The sequence below is a fragment of the Coenobita brevimanus genome, chromosome 116, assembly GCF_032717465.1.
Source record: "Coenobita brevimanus isolate Jiangsu-jjx chromosome 116, ASM3271746v2, whole genome shotgun sequence".
Classification (NCBI taxonomy): domain Eukaryota; kingdom Metazoa; phylum Arthropoda; class Malacostraca; order Decapoda; family Coenobitidae; genus Coenobita; species Coenobita brevimanus.
In genome coordinates this window covers 3,376,268-3,402,335 of record NC_137069.1, presented here as the reverse complement: position 1 = coordinate 3,402,335, position 26,068 = coordinate 3,376,268, and the positions used below count along the sequence as shown (strand labels likewise).

General features: G+C 40.6%; 1 protein-coding gene across 1 annotated transcript; it reads left to right on the top strand.

Moving 5' to 3' along the window:
- The first annotated feature begins 292 nt into the window (after positions 1 to 292).
- Positions 293 to 25,302, top strand: LOC145418805 (proliferation-associated protein 2G4). Its single transcript, XM_080287136.1, has 7 exons — positions 293 to 468; positions 3,916 to 4,229; positions 9,065 to 9,370; positions 10,536 to 10,628; positions 15,531 to 15,659; positions 16,868 to 16,999; positions 22,592 to 25,302. The coding sequence occupies exons 1-7, from the start codon at positions 387 to 389 to the stop codon at positions 22,685 to 22,687; spliced, it is 1,152 nt and encodes a 383-aa protein (XP_080143262.1). The 5' UTR covers positions 293 to 386; the 3' UTR covers positions 22,688 to 25,302.
- Positions 25,303 to 26,068: the final 766 nt, after the last annotated feature.

The window sequence follows — 26,068 nt, the reverse complement described above, 5'->3', positions numbered from 1 at the left end:
GAATGAAGGATAGGTTAAGGATAACAGCAAGGTGTCAGGTGGGATGATACAGGAATAAGTAAAAGTGAGGTGAGAAATGGGTGATTACAGATACTGATGCACAGTGGACAAAGCAATGACCGGGTAAGAAAAGGTGAGACAAGAGATGGGAGGTGAACCAATGAGCGAGTGAAGGATATATAAAGGACAAGATGCAAGGTGAGATGCCACGAATGAGGTAAACGTGAGGTACAAGGGAGGCCACAAGGTCCACGAGTAGTGGTTCGCTTAGTCGCGCGTCACTTGTCCGCCGAGGTGGAGGTTGCTGGGCGCTTCTTGTCTGTTTCCCGCCAGTCCGCTCCTGCTGTCCACGTGAGGCTTGTATTTCTGTACCAGCCGCCTCCAAAATGAGTGACCATGAGGAGGAACACACGATCGCCGAGGACCTGGTCGTCACAAAGTACAAAATGGCGGGAGATATCGTGAATCGTAAGTGAAACAGCGTCGGAAAATAAGGGAATGTAAAGCAAGTTTGTGTTCATCCAGGGGGACGTCCATGTTTGCTCGGGGAAGGCGCGCGTGGGAAGATACCAGGCACCAGTACCGAATCCCCGTAATGCCCATGATAAAACACTTTTGAGCCTACATCCCGTGAAATATATCGCTTTTTAACAGAAGTGTTTTGAGGAGTCAGCATTTTTCTTGAATAAGCCGGAAATGTAGGGGTTAATTAAGGTGATATGGTGGACCTGGCCGTAGCACTGCCATTGTTGCTAACTTTTGTCATCGCTGTTAAATTGTTTAAAACTTCCCAGGTGGTATATTTACTGGTTTTTATGCCCATTTAGCGTGACATATCTTCGTAGTTGTGTGTCTCGAGAGGTTATTATTGCCGAGATAAAGGAAACATCTGGTCATTTTGTTCTTGTTAAGCAGTTAAACGGAATTATTTTCAGTTTTCAGTAGTTGTTTTAGTAAATTAGACGAGCACCACTTTTATTACAGTTTGTCATATTTTCCCACTAATATGGTTGCCTTCACTGTGCCTTTTCATATTTTCATTTGATGTCATTGTTAACGGGAACTGTTTACATCTTTGGGGGGAGGGGATTTTGACTAATTGGTTATTGTGCATCGTGATTGTAAATAACATGAATTTAAACATCATTTTTATTTTGCTTTGGTTTCATCTACACATGTTAGGGAAGGTTACTTGGTAATTATGACCACCCTGTATCATTTTGACATTACAGTATGTTATGATAGTAGTTATCTGGTGATGTTAGATACAGCTTCCATAGATTTCTTCACTGGGGGATTTTAAGTATGAATAAACTTGAGTATCAGCAGCAAGAATAAAATGTTCTCAGACCAAAGGGATTACAGAAAGCTTGCATTAGTTTGCACTGAAGCTTCCTAAGCCTGGATTTGGTGTACTCTGATTACCAGTCTCTGAGGTTTGAGAATTTGCTGCCAGATTAATATTAATTCACTTTCATAGTCAGTCTAATGAATTTTTCCGATGTTTTCAGATGTACTATGTATTGAATAATAATTGAAGTGAAAAAAATCCTCTGCTGATTTTCTATCTATCTATCTATCTATTGCCAGACACCTCAATCCCGTTTGGGGTGGCCACAAACAAATCGCCTCCAAGTCGCCCTGTCCCCTGCCATTTCACTGCCCTGCTCCCAGCTCATACCCCCCTCTCTCATATACCTCTCTACCCCATCCCTCCATCTCATCCTCGGCCTCCCCCTCCCTCTTCCCCCCTCCACCTCACTCACATACACTCTCTTCGTCAGTCTTTCACCCTCCATCCTCTCCACATGGCCAAACCACCTCAGTGTGTTCCTCATAACGCTTCCTATCACATCCACATCAACACCACAACGCTCCTTTATATCCTCATTCGTCAGCCTGTCTCTCCATGTGACTCCACAGGCTCCTCTTAAATAACTCATTTCCACGGCTCTCACTCTTGACTTGTGTCCTGCCAACAACATCCAAGCTTCACTTCCATACGTTAGAGTTGGTATCACAATACTGTCATGTAGTAACTTTTTCACTTCCATGCTCACTTCCCTGTTTCTTATCACTGCTTTCAAAGAACCAGCTGATTTTAATGAGTCAAAATACAAGGAAGACTATCGAAGAATATGGACAGACGGCATGAGAGCTCCCATTAACAAACAGTGAAAATTTTATGATGGATTATCTATCATAATTGTAAATTCATATACCATATGACACCCAGATTCAGTGGAAATATTATTGTTACAAAAGACTGTACATGTCATTCATGACTCCTGAATCCTGTAGAAATGTTACACAAGTGCACAAAGTTAGATTTGTTGATGGCGATGTCATCTAACAGTGGGCAGTGGGTTGTTTTGAACCCGAAACTCATTCATCGCCTGATTGTTCAGATTAGTTAGGTTAGGTTTGGTTGAATTAGGTTAGGTTAGTAGGGAAGAATGATTAGTGAAGGATTGATTGAAGTTGAATGAACCAAAAAGTCTGACATGGCAGGTGGTCTCTTGCCATGGTTTGCATATAAAATTGCTGTAGTGGTTTGGTTTTATAGTTATCGTCAAAATTATGAATTTTCGTAACTTTTTAAAGCTATCACAATGATGATTACATCATTGTTGATAGAGAAAAAATGCAGTTGTAAATTTGATGCATGGAGTTCTGCAATTTCACCAAAAACATTTTTCAGTCTAACAGAACCTGACAACCTTATTCAGACCTAACCAGGGCATTCTTCAGGCCTGACTGTCTTCACATTCAGATTCACATGTGAGCACTTTGCACCACCATGATTAGTTGAAAACCAATCACTGTGGTTAGTTGAAACTCAAAATGTTATTTTCTTGCAACAGAAATGTATATATATAGTTTAAATGAAGATCCTCAATTTTTATACAGTCATGCCTTTGTATGTGTTGGGGTTACGTCAAGTGAAAACTTGATCACATAATGATTTATTGGGGACGGAGGGAAGGAAAAAAAAAAAAAAAAGGCCTTGCCCTCAGCATCCCCAAGCTTTCCGCTAGGGGTAGCATCCTTGCCAGACATGATTTTCAAGTCACAGGTTTCAGTATTTCTTATGAAAAAGTTATCACTCCACTATTTGTTTCACACATGCGCTGTTACTTGGTCATAGCAATGGTGTTTCAGTGGTCTTACATCGGCGAAACAAAGTGAAAGGGAGAGGACCGGTGAATATAAACACTGGGCGGTCATTGTGGCTAAAAACATGTAACTGTCGGAATGTGTGAGAGGCACAGTGTATGGGATTGTTGTACATGGCCACCACAGTTCTAAGTGAATTTTGATAATGTTATCACAAAACTGGGTATAACTTTTAGTTTGTCTCATTGATTTATCAAATACTGAACAAATGTATAACAAGACCTGTCTGTATTTAACATTTGCATATTATAAATTCCCAAGGTTCCATAAATCAGCCAATTTCCTCCAGAAAATAGTAGCTACATGCTACTTCTCTACAGCTTTTAAACATTTGAAGAAACCATTTGAGTGATAGGTTTAGAAAACCCCCATTAATATCTTCACAGCTGGATGTTTCTTCCAAAGGTGATTAGAGTCATTAGATAGTGGCAAGGTTTTCATAGGAAATACAGTACATCATGGGATGTAGTGTACTAAAAGGATACCCCACAGGCTGTGTATTTATGCCTTTGAGTTTTACATCACCACAGACTGTGTTCGTACAGTTACAGAACACATATTTGCCAGTTTTTCCAGTTAGCTACACTTCTGAAGGTTTAGTTACCCCCCAGTGTCTCTTGGTTTCATTGTTTTCAAATACCCAAGAGGTCACTGGCGGTCTAACCAAGTGAGTGTCTGCCCTCTTCATTTGCCTTTTCTTCTTTTCTGAGCATTGTTTTGTTTTTCATCTCATTGCAGGGGTGTTAAAGCAACTAGTGGCCAAATGTGTGCCCAATGCCTCAGTTCGTGACATCTGCGCCGAGGGAGATCGCCTGCTGCTGGAGGAGACTGGCAAGGTGTTTAAGAAGGAAAAAGAAATGAAGAAGGGGATTGCATTCCCTGTGTGTGCCTCGGTCAACAACTGCATCAACCACTACTCCCCACTGGCATCTGAAGGGGACACCATTCTTCAGAAGGGTGATCTAGTCAAGCTTGATCTGGGGGCACACATTGATGGATTCATTGCCGTGGTTGGACACACGGTGGCCGTGGGTGCATCCAGAGACAAGAAGGTTGGTACTCTTGTTTACATCTGTATCCTTGATAAATTTAGCTTTACCATTTGTGTGTCTATCTTTTTACCTGCTTATAGCCAGATGCCATTAATCCCAGAGGGAGTGGCTGTGGACAAGCTGCCTCCAAGTTACCCTTTCATTAATTTGTATATTTAATACTTCATAATAATTTAAATGCCACATTAAATTGGATTAGTTATCAGTAATAATATGTTCCATGTAACTCAGGCTTATCAGTAATGAATGATAGCTGTTATATACTGTAGTATCCTTTGCAGGTATATTATGATGCTGATGAAGTGTTGAAATCTTAGATTCTATTGATCATATATAGTAGTAAACTTTTTCTAATGAACATTAACAGGAAATAGGGTAAGAATTAATACTGAAGTAGAATGATGGTGAGTTTAAAGGTGGGAGTAAGTCTTAAAGGCCAAGCTGATGGTGAGAAAGGTGTGAAAACTGAGAAAGTCCCCTCCATTCCTAAATTATTACTAGAATGGAAGTGTAATGATATAAGTATACAGTATTTACAGGTCTAAGTAACAGAGGTTGCAGATCTTATTTTAACTTGACAGTTAGAGAATGTGTTAACCTTACATTTGTTACAAGAACTTTATTTCGGTATAGCCAGACTTCATATACTGTACTTTGGATTATATATATATATATATATATATATATATATATATATGCAAATATATCTATATATATATATATATATATATATATATATATGCAAATATATATATACATATATATATATGTATACATATGTACAGTATATATATATATATATATATATATATCTATATATATATATATATATATATATCTATCTATATATCTATATATATATATATATGCACATATATATATATACATATATATATATATATATATATATATAGTATATATATATATATATATATATATATATATACCGGTATATATATACATACACAGTATATTTAATGTAACGAGATAGAGAAGTTTGCAGACAAAACGTGGCAGAGATTGGCTCAGTCGAGGAATTCATGGAAAAGGTGGGGGGAGGCCATTGTTTAGCAGTGGATTTGCAATTGCTGGTGATGATTTTATATGTATACTGCTATATATATACAGTGTATAGGACTGTTGCTATAAGTTGTTTTGGCAGGGGGGGAACGATGGATATGGAGGTGTTGGTGTGATGGTTGCGGAGAAATGGGTGGAATATGTTAAGAATGTTTTGAGAGTAAGCGATAGGATATTGGTAGTGAAAATTCTGTTGGGTAGAAAGATAGCTCTGATTATATCGGCATATGCTCCACAGGCAGGATTGGATGAATCAGAGAAAGATAGATTTTGAGATGATTTAATACGTGTAGTGGATGGTATGCGGGATGATGAGAGAGTGATTTTGGGAGGGGACTTAAATGGTCATGTAGGTGAAGCAGCACAAGGTTATGAAGGAGTGCATGGGGGATGTGCGTATGGTCTAAGGAATGCAGAAGGGGAAAGGATACTCGAGTTTGGGGAGGCAACGGACATGATTATGTGCAACACATATTTTAGGAAAAGAGACAGTAGGTTAATTATGTATGAGTCTGGGGGAAATAGCAGTCAGATAGATTATTTTCTGGTTAGGAGCCGATAGGAGGTTAGTGAGGGATGTTAAAGTTATAGGAAGTGAGGAGCAGCACAAACTATTGATTTGTGATATGGTGCTTAAAGAACAAGTGGTGAAAACGAGGACTTATGTACCTAGGAGGAAAATATGGAAGCTGAAAAATCAAGTAGTAAGGGATGCCTTCTATAGTGAGTTGAGGAGAGTGGTAGCTGAACCGGGAGCTGTAGACAGAGGCGTTAATGAACAGTACAGAGCCCTCAAGAATGATTTCTTGAGAGTTACTGATGTAACATGCGGTTGGACAAGAGGACCACCGAGACATAAAGTAACTTGGTGGTGGGATGAGGGTGTAGAAGCTTCAGTTAAGGAGAAAAGAAGGCTTTTCCAGGAATGGAAGAAAGGTGGTAGCAAAGAGGAATATTTGGCTGCCAAGCATAGGGCTAGAAGAGAGGTATACAGGGCAAAGTCTAAGTCACAGAGACTATTACTTGATAACCTAAATCATGGGGAAAGGAAAAATATGATATTTAGGGTGGCAGGTCAAGTGAAGAGGGATAATCAGGATATTATAGGTGAGCAGTGTGTGAAGAATGATGAAGGAAAGGTAGTGGTGAACACTGAGGATATTAAAGATGCATGGAGAGAGCATTATAACCGGTTGTTGAATGAGGAGTTTGACTGGGACAGGGAAGGTTTGGAGCCAGCAGATCCAGTGTCTGGCCCTTGGCCTTTGATTGATGCTGCTACTGTGAGTGAGGCAATAGGCAGGATGAGGGTGGGGAAGGCAGCAGGTGTGTCTGGGTTGACTGCGGAAATGTTGAAGACCTCAGGCGATATATGGGTGAGTTTTGTCACTGACCTGATAAATAGGATTATTTATGAGTGTATTGTCCCAGATGATTGGCTGAAGAGTGTAATTGTAAATGTGTAAAAAGGGAAGGGTGATGCCCTGGAAAGAGGAAATTATAGAGGTATAAAGCTTTTAGATCAGGTAATGGAGAGAGTTTTAGAAGATATGATTAGAGAAAGAGTGAATATTGATGAGATGCAGTTTGGGTTTATGCCAGGTAGGGGGACCACTGATGCTATATTCATTGTTCGACAGCTTCAGGAAAAATATATTGGTAGGAGAAGGGATCTTTATTTTGTTTTTGTTGATTTGGAAAAGGCCTTTGATAGAGTCCCTAGAGAGGTGGTGAAGTGGGCAATGAGAAAGCTTGGCTTGGAGGAGTGGCTGGTTAGGGTGGTTATGGCTATGTATGTGGGTGCTCACACCCAGGTGAGAGTGAATGGAGATTTAAGTGATGTGTTTTCCGTGAATGTTGGTGTGCATCAGGGGTCAGTCTTGAGTCCCATGTTGTTTATCATGGTACTTGAAGCCCTTTCACGTGACTTTAGAAACGGACTCCCGTGGGAGTTGTTGTATGCTGATGATTTGGTGTTGATTGCTGAGAACGAAAGGGAGGTGGAGGAAAGGTTTAGGAATTGGAGAGATGGTATGGGGCACAAGGGTTTAAGGGTAAATGCAGATAAAACAAAAGTGATGATATCTAGGGTTGGTGGCGGTACTGTCAAAGATGAGGGAGAGTGGCCATGTGCAGTTTGCCACAAGGGCGTGGGAAGTAATTCCATCTTGTGTGGTGTGTGTGATAAATGGGTGCATAAGAGATGTAGCGGTATCAGAGGTAGACTGCGAGATAATGCTGATTTGATGTGTATGGCGTGTATGTTTATGGCGTGTCGGGCTGAGAAGGTGGAGATTGTCAGACGTGAAAGGATTGAACTTGCTGGTGAATCTCTTGAGTGTGTGGAAGAGTTTTGTTATTTGGGAGACATGTTGTGTGCTGGAGGTGGGGCTGGAGCTAGCTCTGTGGCTAGGGTGAGAAATGGTTGGAAGAAGTTCAGGGAGCTCTTGCCTCTCCTGACATTGAGAAGACTCTCCCTATGTGCTAAGGGGTCTTTGTATGCAGCATGTGTTAGGAGTGTAATGCTGTATGGTAGTGAGACCTGGGCAGTGAAGGAGGAAGATATTCGCCGGCTCAGACGTACAGAAATGACAATGATTAGGTGGATGTGCAGTGTGTCCCTGCGTCCAAGGCCTGGAGGGGTTGGGTTTACGATGGAAGAGTTGAGAGGTAGGATGGGACTGGAGTGTATTGGTGTTGTGATGAGGAGAGGTAGATTGAGATGGTTTGGACATGTGGAGAGGATGGGGGATGATAATTGGGTGAGGAAGGTGAGAAGTGTTAATATTGGGGGTGGGGTTATGAGGGGTAGACCGAGAAAGACATGAGACGAGGTCATTAAGTGTGACCTCAGGGTTAAGGGACTGAACAGGGAGGCTGCAATGGATCGTGCAGCGTGGAGAGCCGCCATTAGGTGACCAAGGTCGACACATGCAAGCATGTTGGAGCCTTTAAAAACGAAAACGAATATATATATATATATATATATACACACACACACACACACACACACACAGTAAGACCTCACTATAATGGACTAATTGGGGCTCAAACCATTCCAAAAAATGCGAAGGTCCAATAAAAGCGACATCCGGACTTTTTCCGAAATATCAGAGATGAGTCCGGATTGCATGAATGGTTTTTAAACTGTTTTGACTACCATTGTGGTACTGTACTGTGTAACAGCTTCACTACATTAATCAAATGGTAAAATATATATAATAATACTGTACTGTACACTGATAAACATGTCTTTTATTTACCTTATTGTTGTGAACATAGCTGAAGTGCTCAGGCAGTCCGCACTGCTTCTGGCTTTATCAGACTTTTTCCGATATATAGGAATTTAGTCCGGTAGCTCTAAGAGTCTGATAAAAGCGAATTCCGGACTATTGAAGTCCATTATATCGACGTTTTACTGTAACATATATACATTATATATATATGTGTTTGTGTGTGTGTATATTGGAGTTGTTGAAAATTTTAAAGGACTGAATGGCGAGGGAATGGTTGTGTTGTGTATTTTACAAAACACTCCAGCTTTACTGTTTGTACATCTTACACAGTTAATTTATAGTGGGAGAAAATAGTTAGGATTATATTTTGATGCAAATGAAGGTATCAGACCATAAAATTCATCACTTGTGATTAGTGAAACAAGAAAACCCAATTCAAGATACGGAACCAGTAACTGTCAGGTAATACGTGTTTTAAGGGTTAGAGATAACCGTGTAACAAGGTATTACATGTTTCAGGTACGTGGGAGGAGAGCTGATGTGATGCTGGCTGCCCATTATGCTGCTGAAGCTGCCTTACGTTTGACCAAGCCAGGCAATCAGAACTTTGCTGTAACTGACACAGTCACTAAGATTGCAGAATGCTACAAATGCAAACCAGTGGAGGGAATGTTGTCATTCCAACTGCAGCAGGGACGCATTGATGGAGAGAAGACCATCATCCAAAACCCCACAGATGCACAGAGGAAAGAAGTTGAAAAGCATGAATTCCAGACCCATGAAGTGTATGGTGTTGATGTCATTATATCTACTGGAGAAGGCCAGGTGAGATACATATCCCTGTTAAACTGCACATATCCAGTCACAGAGTGACATGTGTATTTTATTCATGCTACCTGCAGATTATCATATTCAGTTTAAAAGACAAGACACAAAATATGCTTCTTTTAAAAGAATATCTATAATAGGGTTGGCCATGTGGTTATTGGTAAGAAGAAATCTGAGTTGGGTAATAAGATTTATAAGGATGTGAGAGTCGGCATGGAATTTCACGTCCTAAGAGTGATGACCTGTGTGACAAACTATGAAGTTTATATCCACATTTCTCTCATATTAGTACCTTGAATAAAATAATGTGGTAGCATGGTAAAAAAAAAAAAGTTTAATCACAACTGAACACCACTATGTCAAATGATGATGATCATTGCATTTGCAAGTCCAGTGTGTGGACATGTATCTGTTCCCTGATGAGTTGCAAGGGCCATCTGATGAAATTGTGGGACAGTATTGTGATAAAAGTTTCATGTTTCATCATGTCATAGTTATGAAGAAGTCTGAATGGATAAATTTAATTCTGCCTATTTTCATGAATGACTAGGATTTAATGTGTGCTTGTATATGTGTGTGTTTGTCCTAAAATGACAGTAAAGGATGAAGCAATGGAGAAATCGTTTTCATTTTTGAAGACTCCAACATGCTAGCATGCGTCTGCCCTGGTTACCTAATGGTGTCTCTCCATGCTGCTTATCTTTGGCAGCTTCCCTATTTAGTCCCTTAACCGTGAGGTCACACGCAGTGACCTTGTCCCAGGTCTTTTTCGGTCTACCTCTCACTACCCTACCCCTAGCATTAACACTTCTCACTTTTTGCAACCAATTATCATCGTCCATCCTCCACTTGCCCAGCCCTTGTCAGTCTACATGTCCCAGTCACAACACCAATACATTCCAGTCCCATCCTACCTCTCAACTCTTCGATCGTAAACGGAGCCTCCCCCAAGCCTTGCACTCGAGGATGCACTGCATATCCACCTAATCATTGCCATTTCTGTACCTTTGAGCCTACGAATATCCTCAAGCTATAAAAAAAATTATCCCCACTTATTTCTGACTGCGTTGACTTCTTAGGAGTAATAATGAAGGAATGTTGAGCTTCTCATCTACAGTATCATAATTAAAAGTCTAATCATGATGAACCTATTGTATTGCAGGGTAAGGAATCCGAGGCTCGTGTCACCGTGTTCAGGAAAACGGAAGAGTCGTATAGCCTGAAGCTTAAGGCCTCCCGGGAGTTCTTCAGCAAGGTAAATATTTGCTCTTCAGTAATATCCCTGTTTGTGTGATAATGTCTCTGTTATTTCTACAGTCTTGAGTTTCAGATTAGGGCAAACCTTTCATGGGGAAAGATTTAATGTAAAAGAGCTTATTTAAAAAGATATGACAAAGACTTAACGGTAACTGGCTGTCTTACCAGATCCATTCTAACGTATGCTAATCTTTGAGGTACAGGGTTGTGTGTGTACAGTAAAAGCCCTCTCATTTGGCATCTGGTCTTACGGTATTTCTGGTCATTCTGCAGTTTTCATGAATAGTCCCATTACGAAAGTTCTCTGCTCTTCTGGCCCTTATGCTGAGCCGACCAGCACCTGCGACAGGGTTGTCGGCTTGCCGCTGATACCCATACTAGTACCCACACCATGCGCCCATAGTTGCCAATTTGGCACTGTTGGCACTAGATCTAGCACTTTTCATAATAATTTAGTGCCAATAAATATTAGATTTTCTTATATATCTAGCGCATTTTGAAGTCCATATTAGTACGAAAGTTTGAACATTTCACCTATAGCTTAGTGCGTTTTAAAGTTGGGCATAGCGCTTTTGAAGATTTCTGCTTGCCAACACTACATGTGCCATTGGCCATCATGACTCTTGAGTGTCTGGCTTTGTGAGTGGGACCTTAGAAAGTTTTGAAACTTTGTCATGCTATTTTACAGTCATCCCCTCGTTCTCGTGTTGCGCTATGGCCTCTGCTAGTGGAAAGTGTACTGGTGTTTTGGAAAAACGCACCATTAAGGTGCTGACTATCACCAAGAAGATTGAATTATTGAAAATATTAGAGGCAAGTGTTGCTAGGAAGATTTCGATGTGAGCTATTCCACTATGTACAGTACAACCTTAAGAAACAGAAGGCTGATTTGATGCTTAGAGTTAACCAATAATACTTGCTAGACACTGTGATTGGACTGGGGTGTCTGACCATGATTGCTACAAACTTTTTGGCAGGTTTTCCTGGTCATCCGGTGGTTCTGCTCTTTCGGCACCTGCTTGGTACCGAAGATTCAGAATGAGAGGACTTTTACTGTACAGCATCTGTGTTAAAGATCCACATCATTTCAGTCCTAGTTGTGTTCCTGGCTTATGATGTGTGTCAGTTTTATACCATACACCCCCTTTTTGGAGAGGCATTGCTTGTATTGAGAGGACTTTGGTTGGTGTGTGTTGCCCTTTGTGACATGCACCAACCAAAGTCCTTTCAGTAGGAGAGGAGTACACACAGAGCTCTGTAAAATGTAAACCAAGCATGTACTCTTTGTTTGGGAAAATGAATAATCAATTCAGAGCAAGGTAAATATGAAAAAGAATATAATGTCGACTTAGGCTAATTGTTTTTTTCCCCAAGGTTCCATTTATGATTGATATGAAATACAGTATATGTAGGATACCAGTTTGGAGCCAGCAGATTCAGTGTTTGGCCCCTGGCCCTTGGTTGACACTGCTACTGTGAGCAGGGTAATAGGTAGGATGCAGGTGGGGAAGGCAGCAGGTGTGTCTGGGTTGACTGCTGAAATGTTTGAAAACCTCAGGAGATACAGGAGTGGGGTTAGTTACTGATTTGATAAGTATATACAGTTTTATATGAGTGTGTTGTCAGAGATGATTGGCTGAAGAGTGTAATTGTAAATATGTGCAGGGGGAAGGGTAATGCCCAGGAAAGAGGAAATTATAGAAGCATAAAGCTTTTGGACCAGATAATGAAGGTAGCTACTGGAGAGAGTTCTAGAAGGTATGATTAGAGAAAGAATGAATATTGATGAGCTGCAGTTAAGGTTTATACCAGGCAAAGGGACCACTGATGTCATATTTATTGTTCGATAGCCTCAGGAAAAATATATAGGAAAGAAAAGGGAACTGTACTTTGTCAAAGGCCTTTTCCAAATCAACAAAAACAGAGTCCCTAGAGAGGTGGTGAAGGGGGCAATGAGAAGGCTTGGGATCAAGGAGTGGCTGATGAAGGTGGTTATGGCTGTGTATGTAGGTGCTCACACCCAGGTGATAGTGAATGGAGATTTGAATGATGAGTTTTCCGTGAATGTTGGTGTGCATCAGGGGTCAGTTTTGAGTCCCTTGTAGTAGTAGTAGTAGTTGTTCTCTAGGCAGTCTGGCCGAACAGCCCCGAGTCCCTTTGGAAGGTTATGGCTGAGACCGGGCTTTCCCACAGAGCTCTCAAAGAGTGTATGTTGTGTTGTTGGCGTAGGTGATTGTGTGCAATGCAGTCTTCCATGATGTGCTTAATAGTATAGGGTGCTGTGTTGCATCCTGGACAGGCATCAGCAACGGAGTCATCCAGCCTCTTCTGGTAGCTTAAGAGAGCTGGATGGTGTCCACATCTCAGCCTGGCCAGGTGGACCCTGTCCTTACGAGGAAGATAGGATTCAGAAGAGTGGATGTCAGGAGACCGTGCATGCAGCTGTGTGTTGTCTTTAAGTGACTGAATGGTGCAGCGAGTGATCTGAGTGTGGATATGCTTCTGGAAGCTGGTCTGAGGTGGGCGAGGGGGGAGAGATGACAATATTTGTGTATGGTATTGTGTGCTGGGTGTTGTTTTGATGTTCCTTGGTGTGGGTGGATGTGCTGCCATGTGTTGTAGTGGATGTTGTGGGTTTGTGGAGGCTGCAGCAAGAAACTGGGTGCCTCTCATGTCTAGGTGATCCTTGACTTTGAGGACTTTGGTTTCTTGATGTAGGTGGTCTGTGGGTGTAGTAGCTGTACAGCCTGTGATTATTTTTAGGGCCTTGTTGTGTATGGTCTGTAGAGTGTTGTAGTGTGTTTTGGTGAGGTTAGAAGCCCAGGCAGGGCTTGCATAATTCATCACTGAACGTATGTATTGTTTGTATACTGTGGTGGTGGTTTCTTTGTTGTGTCCGAATGTTGTATGGGCAAGTGACCTCAAAGCATTGAGTCTTGGTGTTATTTTATTTTTAATGTTTGTGATGTGTTGTTTAAATGACTTTGATGTATTGTATGTTACACCAAGGATTTTGTGTGTGTGTGTGTGTGGTAGGGGGGTGTTGTTTATGGTGAGGTGTGGGATATGACTGTGTTCTGCTGTCCAGTTTGTGAGAAGAGTCACTGTAGATTTGGCTGGGGCTATTTTGAGCCTGTTAGTGGTGAGCCATTCGTGTAGTGTGTTGAGGCAAGGTTGAATGATGTGTGCAGCTGTGTTTGCGTTTTGGTGGTACATGTAAGTGTTATATCATCTGCATAGGAAGCTATGTGTATCTGTGGTGTGTGGGGTGTGGGTACGTTGTGCATGTATAAGTTAAAGAGTGTAGGGGACAAAACAGATCCTTGGGGGACGCCGTTTGTGAAGTTTCTGATGTTAGAAGACTGACCGGCAAATGTTACTTGTGCACATCTGCCTGCTAAGTAGTCCCTTGTTTATCATGGTTCTTGAATCCCCCTCATGTGAGTTCAGAAATGGACTATCTTGGGAAATGTTGTTTGCTAATGATTTAGTGTGATTGCAGAGAATGAAAGAGAGGTGGAGGAAAGATTTAGGAAGTGGAGAGATGGTATGGGACACAAGGGCATGAGAGTAAATGCAGATAAAACAAACATGATGGTATGCAGGGTTGGTGGCAATGCTGTCAAAGAAGAGGAAGGGTGGCCATGTGCAATTTGCCACAGTGGTGTGGGAAGTAACTCCATCTTGTGCAGAGTTTGTGATCAGTGGGTGCAAAAGGGATGTAGTGGTATTAGAAGTAGACGGTGAAATAATGTTGATCTCCTGTGTGTGATGTGTCATTGAGCATGTGGAGATTGTCAGTCGTGAAAGGCTTGATCTTGCTTGTGAGTCTCTTTAAGTGTGTGAAAGAGTTTTGTTGTTTTGGAGACATATTATGTGCTGGAGGTGGGACTGGAGCTAGCTCTGTGGCTAGAGTGAGGAGTGATTGGAATAAGTTCAGGGAGCTGTTCCCTTTCCTGACATTGAGAGGGCTCATCCTCCATGCTAAGGGATTTTTGTATGCGGCATGTGTTAGGAGTTTAATGGTATATGTTAGTGAATCCTGGGCAGTAAAGGAAGAGGATATTCACAGGCTGAAGTGAACAGAAATGACAATGATTAGGTGGATGTGCAGTGCGTCCGTGAGTACGAGGCCTGGGGGGGCTAGGTTTACGATGGAAGAGTTGAGAGGTAGGATGGGACTGGAGTGTATTGGTGTTGTGATGAGGAGAGGTAGATTGAGATGGTTTGGGCATGTGGAGAGGATGGGGGATGATAATTGGGTGCAGAAAGTGAGAAACGTTAACGTTAGGGTTAGGGTTGCAAGATGTAGACCAAAATAGACGAGTGTGACCTCGGACAAGGGACTGAATAAGGAAGCTACCAGAGATCGAGCAGCACGGAGAGCTGCCATTAGGTGACCAAAGTCCGATGCATGCAAGTCTGTTGGAGAGAGGGAGTAAAAGAAAGATATTTTGCATTTGTGTTGTGATAGAAAATGAGTGAAAAATGGATTACCCAGGTGGATTTGGTTGAAAAAATAGATTCATAATAAATACAGAGCAAGAACTGTTTTATCAACTGGTATCTCTCTGTTGCCAGATGCCTAAATCCTGTGTGAGGTGGCCACAAACACCCGTTTCTGAATTTTGTTGGCTACAGTGTGTGATGTACCGTATGTACATTAACCGTATGGTTGTAAAAGAGTGAGTGTGACTTGAGTGGAGAAAGGTTACAGTACCAATATGTTTACATTTTTCGGAGGTGATCAGTTGAGATGCAAGATCTGGTTATTGAAACCAAATAGTAAATATGAATAGAAGTGGAAAAATGAAGTGCTGGGGGTGTTCATATGGTAAAAATGGAGTATTGGGTTAGGATAATGATGAACTTTGTAACAAATAACATTTCATATTAACAGGTCCAGAAGAATCATGGCTCAATGCCCTTCAATATCAGATCTTTTGAAGATGAAAAGAAGGCACGATTGGGTGTTGGAGAATGTGTATCTCACAAATTAGTGGATCCATACCCTGTGCTTTGGGATAAGGTAAGCTCTTTGTTTTTTCTATCTGTAACTATTTAGGTTTTATTTCTGAGCCTGTCGATACTGGTAGCATCACTCCTCAGTCCCACTTAAGAGATTGGGTGAAGTGGGATCCAGACACAAAGAAAAGCACAAAGGTAGATCTGTCATACAGCATTCTCAGGGAAATGGGTCAAATGGTCATTTGCATTTATCGTTCAAGCCTCAAAAAGTTCTTTGGACTTTAAAGATTTGAATGATATGTGAAAGATTAAGCTCCATTTCACATGGCACACTGGTAGTTCTACTTTTGAGTTGTCTTTTTCATACAGTAGTTTCCAGGTTCAACTCAACTGCATTTCTGTGGTGGTAGTTAGGGCAAGGATGATCTTTATGTTGTTCATCATCATCATCTAATCTTACATAATTACAAGCTTAGATCTGATTAGATATACTGGTTATGATTAGGTAAGTTGCCTCTACTAGCACTTTATTATACACAGTACAGGTCCTCCCTCACTTACAAACGGGTTACACTCTGAGAAGCTGCTCATAAGTCAATTTTTTTTTTGTAAGTCAAAAATGCATTTAATACACTTATCCAACCAAACATCATAAGCTATCCACACCTACCAAGCCTTTTAAATGTGCTTAGAATGCATGCATTAGCCTACACTTGGGCAAAATCATTAGCACAAAGTAATAAAGTTTTGAGTATCATGAAATTCCATGTAATGTATTGAAAATTTTGCTGAAAGTATAAATTTGTAAGTGCGAAAATTTGTAAGTCGACCATACATAAGTGGGAGAGGACCGGTACCAGTACAGTATTTCTTACATTTGGTAATGAGAGTTAAGAGAGGGATTTGTGAAGCATTGGATGGGGTGTATTGATGTACTGTGGTACAAGGAGGGAACTATGTTGATACGGTACCAGTATGAATTGATGTCTGGCCTGTGAGAGTTGTTTACAGATGGTGGGATGGCATGGATTGATATGCCTTAAGGATGGGACTGAAACTTCTTATGTGTTAACCATGTTTCCCTGAGTATTGTCTGGTTGGTGGGTAGTTAGAAGCACTAGATTAGGATGTGATAAGATTGACTGAAGTCAATGGTTTATGGAAGTAATTTACAGAGGATGGGATGGGATGGATGACATTGCTGTAAGAGGTGGGCTTGGGCCAGATTTCTTAGCATATTTTAGTCATTTCACATGTAAAATTTTTCAGGCTGGAGAATTTGTTGCCCAGTTCAAGTTCACAGTGCTGCTGATGCCTGGTGGTCAGCACAAGATCACTGGTCTGCCTTTTGACACACACCTGTTCCAGTCAGAGTGCAAGATTACGGACCCTGAGCTGAGGGTAACTATTAATCTGTTTATCTGTAGCATGACCGGTTAATCATGGAGAGGTGGCTATAAGCAAAATGGCTTCATATCCTGTTCTCTGCCATCCTTCCAACTTGCTCTTTCTTCTTCATATAATTCTCCCTAATCCCCGGTCTGATATTTGCAAGAACTGTTTAATTTTTGCCATTTGTATCATTTTTATTGCTGCCAGTTTTCAGCTCTGTCAAATGTCAACTCATGAACCCATTGAAAAGAAAGTGATCCCTTTGATATTCTTTTTAATGACAGAATATTTTATTAAGCCAAGAGAGAACTCGGCTTGACATGTGGTTAAAAATACATTGAGTTATTGTTTACCCCAAATGCCTACTTCCTGAGTTAATGCCTTCTTTTTCCTCAGTGCTTAGGGGACTTTTGCATTAATTTGCAGTACAGTTATGAAAATGCATTATCCCACCTCAGGTTTGAAGTAGTCTTGTCTTTCCTAGAAATGGTATTTTGTCATTGATTTAGTGCTTGCTTATATTAATGGCACTAATGTGGAATACAAGGATGTAGGGAACTTAGTAATATGGAAAGTAGTGGTTTAGGTAAATTTTACAGATTGGTGATGAGTTTTGTTGTGCATTGTGCTTTGAAAGTAATTGTTAAAAACACTTAGTGATGTTTTTAGAGAGACGGAGGTGCCTGTGATGTGATGATGTATGTATAGGCTCAGACTTGTGATGGGGGAAGGTGGTTAGTCAGAAAAAATTTTTTTGAAAGGATGCAAGTTTGATTACACGCTGAGGCTGGAAGAAGATTTTGAATTTGAATTTAGTGAAAATGGACAACTGGTTTTCCAGACAACCCACAGGTACGCCATAGAACACCACTGCTAAAAACCCTCACACCGCTTATGAATGAAGCAGCCATAGCATGTACTGCAGGGCTATTCAAGTACTTCAGGAGTAGGACTGGATTATGAAACAGATTGATAGATGGGCTATACATTTATTTTAGTTCCCTTTTGTCCTCTGTCTAACCATTTATACATAGAATGAAACAAAAAATTCATATATAATTTGCTTTTACATTTTCTGCTAAACACACAAATTAAAATGCAAAGTTTCCTGTTTTATGTTTGTTTACTTGCACTCTTCCGAGTCTGTCAAAGAGCCAATGAAAAACGACTCAAGTCCCAGATGTGACTCGCGGGCTGCCAGTTGAATAGCCCTGATTTTCAGTACAGCATAGGTATCCCTCGTTATCGACGGGTAACACTCGTAGTATACTGTCAACACCGGCATTCCGATGGGTACCATTATATATTCATTATATAATTCTTAGGCAGTGACTCATGTTGATGTGTTTTTACTTATTAAAAATGCACATCCTTTATACTTACCATTCCACCATATTCCTGTCTCATCGGCATCAAATGCTTCGTCAGCCACAGGAACTAAGAATATTGTTAGTTTTTAAAAGAGAGAGTGAGATGCATAGATGGAAATACTGTAGTAGATCCCAAAACAGGCGACTGGCTACATATTTACCAAAGTAGGCAGGCTGGCACCACCTGTGTGTATATTTACGTAAACAGGCACCAAGAATATTTCATTCATCATCCAGTCCTACGTTGCCCCATGAGGAGCGTAGGAGCCTGGGGCTAGGTAAGTTGGTCCTGACATTTAAGATGAGAGTGACCAGCCTCACTCATCGCTGAGTGGCATTACGTGAGCAATAAACCCCAACCACCCCATGGGTATAAACTTGTACTGGCTCAATCTGATTGGAGCACCTTAAGCACCCACTAAACCACCAGGCGCCATGATTTGGTTTTACGGTTACCACTCAATGTAGTAAATGGTTTCCTGGTGTACAGGAAACCATTTGGCTTGTCACTTAGTGTAGAGTCAACTGTAGCCAGAAGGAAGAGGAAAGAACAAACTAGGAATATTTTGTTACTTTATTAAAAATAAGAGTAAGGTGCATAGATGGAAATTAATAGAGCCAAAAGCAGGCGACTGCATTTATATATAACTCAAAGGAGGCAGGCTGTCACTGCCTGCATGCATATTTACGTAAGCATTGATGTTATTATCTACAGGAGGAGGTACAGGCACTAAAAATATTGTATTTATTAAAAGTGAGACATGTGGTAGGTGGGGGCACTCACCATCCACTCACTTGATGTAGTGCTGCTTTGGGTGTCTGCATTTTCCTCTCTTCCTCTTCTGCCTTTCTTTCCTTCTTTCTTTCCTCTTTCTTCTGCCTACAGGTGACTGTACACTCCTTCTTCTGTCTTTCTTTCCCCATTCTTTCCTCTTCCTTCTGCCTATGGGTGACTCTACACTGAGTGACAAGCCAGGTTTCTTGTACTCCAGGAAACCATTTACTATGCTGGGTGGTAACCATATAACCAAATTGTGGCATCTGGTGGTTTAGCGGGTAATTAAGGTGCTCCAATTGGATTGAGCCCGTGTAGGCTTATATCCAAGGGATGGCTGAGGTTTATTGCTCACATAATGCCCCTCAGGGATGAGTGAGGCTGGTCACTCTCTTCTTAAATGTCAGAACCAACTTGCCTAGCCCCAGGTTCCTATGCCCCTTATGGGGTGACATAGGATTGGATGATGGATGGATTGATGGAAGATTTGTACATGGAAATGAGTAGAATTGAAAGCCGGTGACTATAGTTGCAGCGCATGACTTTGAGGTTGTCATTATTGTACCCTGGCGACCTACCATTCAAAAGTGCACCTGATTTCGTATCATATACATGAATCATATTATTATGCACGAATATATTATTCACGAATATTGTTATACATGAACATATACACAAATCACATGTCTCAAACACAAAGTCAGATGCACTTTTGAATGGTAAGCCAGTGCAGCCTCAGAATCACGCGCCACGACTGTAGCTGCATAGATGTTAGGGTGGGTTTGGACTTGGTGAATGGACTTTAAAGAAGCACAGCCAAATGAGCATTTGTGAATGCAACCACTTTCTCCTGTGAGAATTTGTCATGGGACCTTTGTAGTAGAAATAAGCTTTAGGACCCCCAGTGCATGCACTCACATTGTCGAATGTCATACATACATCATCTAATCCTGTGTTTCCCCATGAGGAACATACAGTAGAAGCCTTGGGACTAGGCAAGTTGGTCCTGACATTTAAGCTGCAAGTGACCAGCCTCACTCATCCCTGAGAGGCATTACATGAGTAATAAACCCCAACCACCCCTTGGATATAAGCTGACACAGGCTTAACACAGTTGGAGTGCCATAATTACCCATTAAACCACGAGGCGCCAAAGTTTGGTTATATGGTTACCACCCAGTATAGGAAATGGTTTCCTGGTGTACAGGAAACCATTTGGCTTGTCACTCAGTGTAGAGTCATGTAAACAAAAGGAAGAGGAAAGATTGAAGCACACAGAAGGAAGAGGAAAGATAGAAGCAAAGAAGGACATAAGAGGAAGAAAGGAAAGAGAAAGAAAATGTTGCATGTGGCAGAATGATTATCATCCATAGAACACACACACTTTTCCCATGCTATATAAATAACTTCAGCTGAGAAAAAAAAAAAAAAATAGAAAAAAAAAACAATAATGAGGGAGTACTGAACTGGTATTCATTGTGGATGAAGTTCCATCGGACACAAAAAAGGAATAGGTATAGCAATAGAATAAAGGGGTATAAAGCAAGGGTCAATGGAAGTGGAAAGCAAAGTAACACAGGGAATCTCATTTATAATATATAAGTTCACTGATAGCCTGTCTGATGGGTAATATGATGCAGATGGAGTATAAAGGAAAATACAAAATAGCAAAATGAAAGTGTGGATGGTCATGCCCTCGAGGTAGTCAGGATTCTGGTGGCTTTAATGGCAAGTGAATGTGTGCATCAAATTTCACTTTGTAATGTTGTGTGATTGATTAATCCTTGCTTTTGTATTTTTCCTTGCTTTCAGAGCCCAGCATCACCCCATCCATAAGTGGGGGGGGGGGGGAATCCCAATCATCATTTGATTAAATGGGGTGGGAGGGATGCAGGAAACCTATCTTGGTCTGTCAGAATGGGCTACTTCTCCACTGACTTGTCATTTAAGCCTTTGAAATCCTCAGTTCTACATCACAGATCATACGGTACAGTTTGGACAAAAATGTGCTTCATAATGCCTGTGGGATAGCAACCATGCCGTCAACTGTCAGGAAAGAGGGAGGGAGCCCTTGTTTTTGTATACCATCATGCATGGTTAATCTGTCCATATTTGGGTTTTGTTGATTACTTCTTTAGCATCCATACATCTCTAACTCAAACTTTCCATACATTACACTTCATGCCCACTATTCGAGAGGGATACGTTCCATAAAAGGTGGTTGAATGACGAATTGGTCAAATAACAAACCGATTTTTCCCATAAGATTGTTAAGAAATAGGGGGTTAGGTTCCTGACTGTCTTTGTCATTCAAAATATTCAAAAAATATTCAGTAAAGATGGAAAAAAATACTGGTAAATATGAATGAAAGTGACAAAGATTTGAGCTGTTTTCTTATAGGCGTATTTTCTGAAGGAAAATTTATTTAATACTACATACATCTCAGATGACCGACATTTGATTTACGAAAAAAAAAAAAAAAAAATGTTGGAGAACAAGCAAAATACCGTGTACCTACTTAGCGATGTTTAAGAAAGCCTCCAGAATGTTTTCGATAGCGTGTTTATGGCCAATCCTGCCGACTGGATGTCACCACACAAAACAAACTGAAATGTATACAGTTTTGGTGAAGGTTTATATCCAAGGGGTGGTTGGGGTTTATTGCTCCCATAATGCCACTCAGGGATGAGTGAGGCTGGTCACTCTCATCTTAAATGCCAGGACCAACTTTCCTAGCCCCGGGCTCCTATGCTCCTCATGGGGCAACGTAGGATTAGATGATGGATGGAGTGGATTAAAACCATAAATAGCAGTGGAAGCCTAACTGAGGGGCTTTTGCCCCCAGGACCCCCCAGTGATTATAACCTACCTAACCTAGTGCAAACTAAGATGTGCATTACGTAAAACTGACGCCAAAACAGTGTCATGCATTAAGAGCGTTCATTAGTCGTTGGCGCAATCATCACCTGATCATGCGATGGCGAAACACTCACTCAGGTTGGGGAGCACATGACTGCGCTTAACATGGGTAATAGTAGGGGTCTTAGGGGGAGCCATGGTGGTGATGTAGTACTGTATTCCACGAGGCCAAATAGAAATGCAGATGGATGTTGAGGCAACTGATCAGCAGGGCAGAGCATAGCAGACTGAGGCAGCTCAGCCGGTCTGTCTGGCGGTGCATGGTTTGAATTGTCAAAATGACGGGGATAACCATGTCAAACAACGAAGAGGGTATAGATTTATAAATGTCAAAACAACAAATTGTCAAAACGATTGGTTGAAGTATGAGGGCTTGGTATATTTACCCAGTGTGTTAGCATAATCTGACCTTTGTATGTTTAATTGAGTAGAGTTATGGTAGTTGTAGTTATATACATTTTTTCTTGGTACCCATCCCGACAAGGGATATCCAATCAGTATATCAGCATAAATTGACCTTTCCCATGTAATTCCAGCAAATCATCACTGCCTCAACCAGTAACAAGCCTCCAAAGAAGAAGAAGAAGAAGGCAGAGAAGGAGGCTGCCCATGCTGTCAAAAGCGAAGATTAGCATCGCCCTGGTCTGAGCTGGGGCCATGCACTGAACAACCCTGGTGATGTCCATACCACGTCCTCCCGCAAGTTCACCCTCACCTGTTTTGTTGATAGTTGTATATTTAACCCACTGAGCCTGGGGACATCTTTTTAATTTTATTCTTGCTGCCTCTTGATTTTATCCAGTTTATGCTAGACTTCAAACTGGAAGGGGTTAGATGTAGCATCAGTAAACCCCCTTGGCTGTGAGAAGCCTTTCATTAGTTGAGTCCATCATCAGGTAGCAGCAGGAATAAACTAAAAAGGATGACACCCAGAGTGAAGGGGTTTAAGGGAAGTCACATGTTGGCCATTTAGTGGTGTGTTGGCTTGATGCTAATGGCTAATGAGTACAATGCGGATTTCATGTGTCTTTGGCCACTTAGTTCACATCATGATCTTGGACCCTGCATTCTGGTGATGAATTTTCTTTTGCACTTGCTGTCTCCAGACAGTTTTACTCGGTGTAAAGAGGGACCTTTTTACAGTGGAAGGGTTAAATTCAGCCTTCGTTTACCCTATCATGAGTCTTCCCCATAGCTGAAGAAAATCATTTGGATATAGCAAGTTCATGCCATGTACATCACCCAGTAAAGGGGTTAATGGCTGAAAAATATGATGCAGTGGTCATATATTATCAGCCATTTAGTCATAATCTCAATGACTGGAAAAAACATGAATGAAAGTTTGTTTGTTCTTGGCCATTTATTGTTATCCTGATCTGAATGGCTGAAAAATACAACTCAAAGTTCATGTCCTGTCGGCCATTCTCTCAAGGAGCAGAACCTTGTTCCATCTCTTGTGGATCAAGAATAAGATGCAAAGTTCATTAATTTTAGTATTGGTGTTCAGATTTGTCGTGCTATATTGAGCTCTCCTAAGTCTGCTTCTTTGTACTTAGTTTTTTCTACTCTAATGATTCGATGTAAAAGCACTTCCTTTCTGGACTCTTTCTTTTGGAATGAGTTACTCTGAAAATGTAAATAATTTTAGTTCAGTCATAATTTGAGGAAAGTATAGCTTTCCTGAACCATGGCTTGCAGACAATTGATATACTGTATTGAAGTTGGTTTATCGTACGTAGATAAACTTGGTGTGAGATTTTAATACATTAATAAATGTAATACAATTTTAGTTATGTTACTTGAACTTTGCAACATGTAGCACTTGTTTCTTCTTGCCGTTTTAATTAGTTATTGCTGTAAGGCAATTACATCTTTGCTCGTGTACCCAAACACATTCATAGAGTGATGTTCGTTAGTACGGAAATATGCCATTTGGAATGTGCTCTTACAGTTGCATTCCAAAACTGACCACCATTTGTAACTGGTACCCCATCCAGTGTCTTCACCTCAGAGGTTATTTTGTATATCCTTTGTACAAATGTTTAGATAAGATACAAGTCACCCACACTCTGGCAATAACTGATAATGTTTCCTCATAACTAAATTCTCACTTGTGGCTGCCTTTATCTTGAAATAAGCTTTGAAATATAGCTAAGGTGTTTATAAATGAAGTGCATGTAAAGTCGAGTAGTGTAAACCTTGCTGATGTTAAATACAGATACTAATGGTTGTGGTTGAGCAGTTATTATTTTTTATTATTGTATATTTTTTTTAAATCCTTGGACTGACAGCTTTCCTTTAGTTTTATGATTAGTAGGATTACTGTATTTCTGCTTGAGTCATCTTGGTTCTCTCCAGGAAGTTTTTATTTCATGGCTTTTGGTAATTTTTAATGTGATAAGGGTTGCATAATGAAAGGTTACATACTGTACGAGTAATTGGAGGGTGTAGTATTTTTGTGGCTGAAGTATAGGAATGTTGTTACAGATAACTTACTGTGTTTGTGGACAACATCTTTACAAAATAGTGCATTTGGAGCTGGTATTATAAATTCACAATCATTTTAATTGTTTTTTATTTGACTTCCTGCAGTGCTTTGTATTTTTCTTCAGGTAGCTTGATTTATTTTGTATATAGTTTTGTTTTTTAATTATCTTTGTATTTTTGTCACCTCCAAGCTACAAATTTACAACAAAAGTCACAAACTTCTTTGAATTTTGTTTCTCAGCACAAGAAATAGCTGTTTTGATAGTTATGCATTGCAGCCGAAGGACTTTTTCAGGAAGTAGTCAGTTGAACCTCTTGTGAAAAAGAAATCAAATACCAAAGTGTAGTTGACAACAGCCTTTCTGAGTATGTTTTGTAGTATGTGAGTGGAATTAACAATTTTCCTTAGCAACATTGACCTCTTCAGTCAGATGATATATTCTTTCATTCGTGCTACCTCTGGACGACTTTGCTGAGTTTAGGTGAAGCTTTCCAAGTAAGTGGGTTAGATATGGCTTTCACTAACTCCCTCACAACTGTAGGAATTTCCTAAGATGAATAAAATTGTTTGGAGGTAACTAGAATTAGCCAGCAGAATAAGTCACCTGACTCAATGGGTCAGACATATTTTTTCAAGTTTATTGAATGGTTTTGAGCTAGAAAATGGTAGCATTGTTTATATTTTGGGTGTCGTAATATGTACCACAGACCCCAGTGTTTATAATTGGCATAAATTATTAAACTTTTACCCAAGTGTAAATGGCACTATAATATACTGACCTTCAAGTTAGTAATCAATAAGAATATCTGAACTGTTTACTGTATCTGGTTACCATGTACTACGGAAGTTTGAGAAGGTTACAGAAATTAGATGTATTTACTCCCATCACCATGATTGCATGTTTTATTCTAACTGCTTCCAGACTAATGAACCCTTGGAGATCTGTGAAGGAGTTTAAAACTTTATTAACGCCCCCCACCATGACAGGTTTTCCCAAAGCTAAGTACCGTAACCCATGCACCTTGGGCATACTTAAAAAATTGGAAACTTGAGGTGACCATAGCATGGTTGGTAATGCAGCATTGTTTGGTTGCAGGGGTCAAGCCAGCATTAATTTAAGTCCTGCTGTTGACAGAGATTTTCAAAGTCTTCACATCCCCATGCATCTTTGCTCGGCTTTCAGTGACATTGAGTGTTCCATTGATTGCAGGATAGTAAGTCAGGAGGGAAACACCTAATTTGTTTCCAAACACCAAGATCATCTCTAGCTTTTATCACGTTGTTTTGGCAATAAATTGAAATTTAATTTATTCTAGTGCCCCACCCCCTTCCCCTCAACAGAAGCAGAACTGGCCACTCTTACTACTCAGTGGCCTAGCCAACACTGCTTGGGATAACAGGAGGGCAGTGGTATACAGTGGAGTTGAAATAAAGACCAAGGCCTTAGCCTTTGTGTATGTCGCCATAGCATTCAGGCCTTTGAGTGTATGATGGGTTATTCTCTCACTATCCTGGGATACAGTCA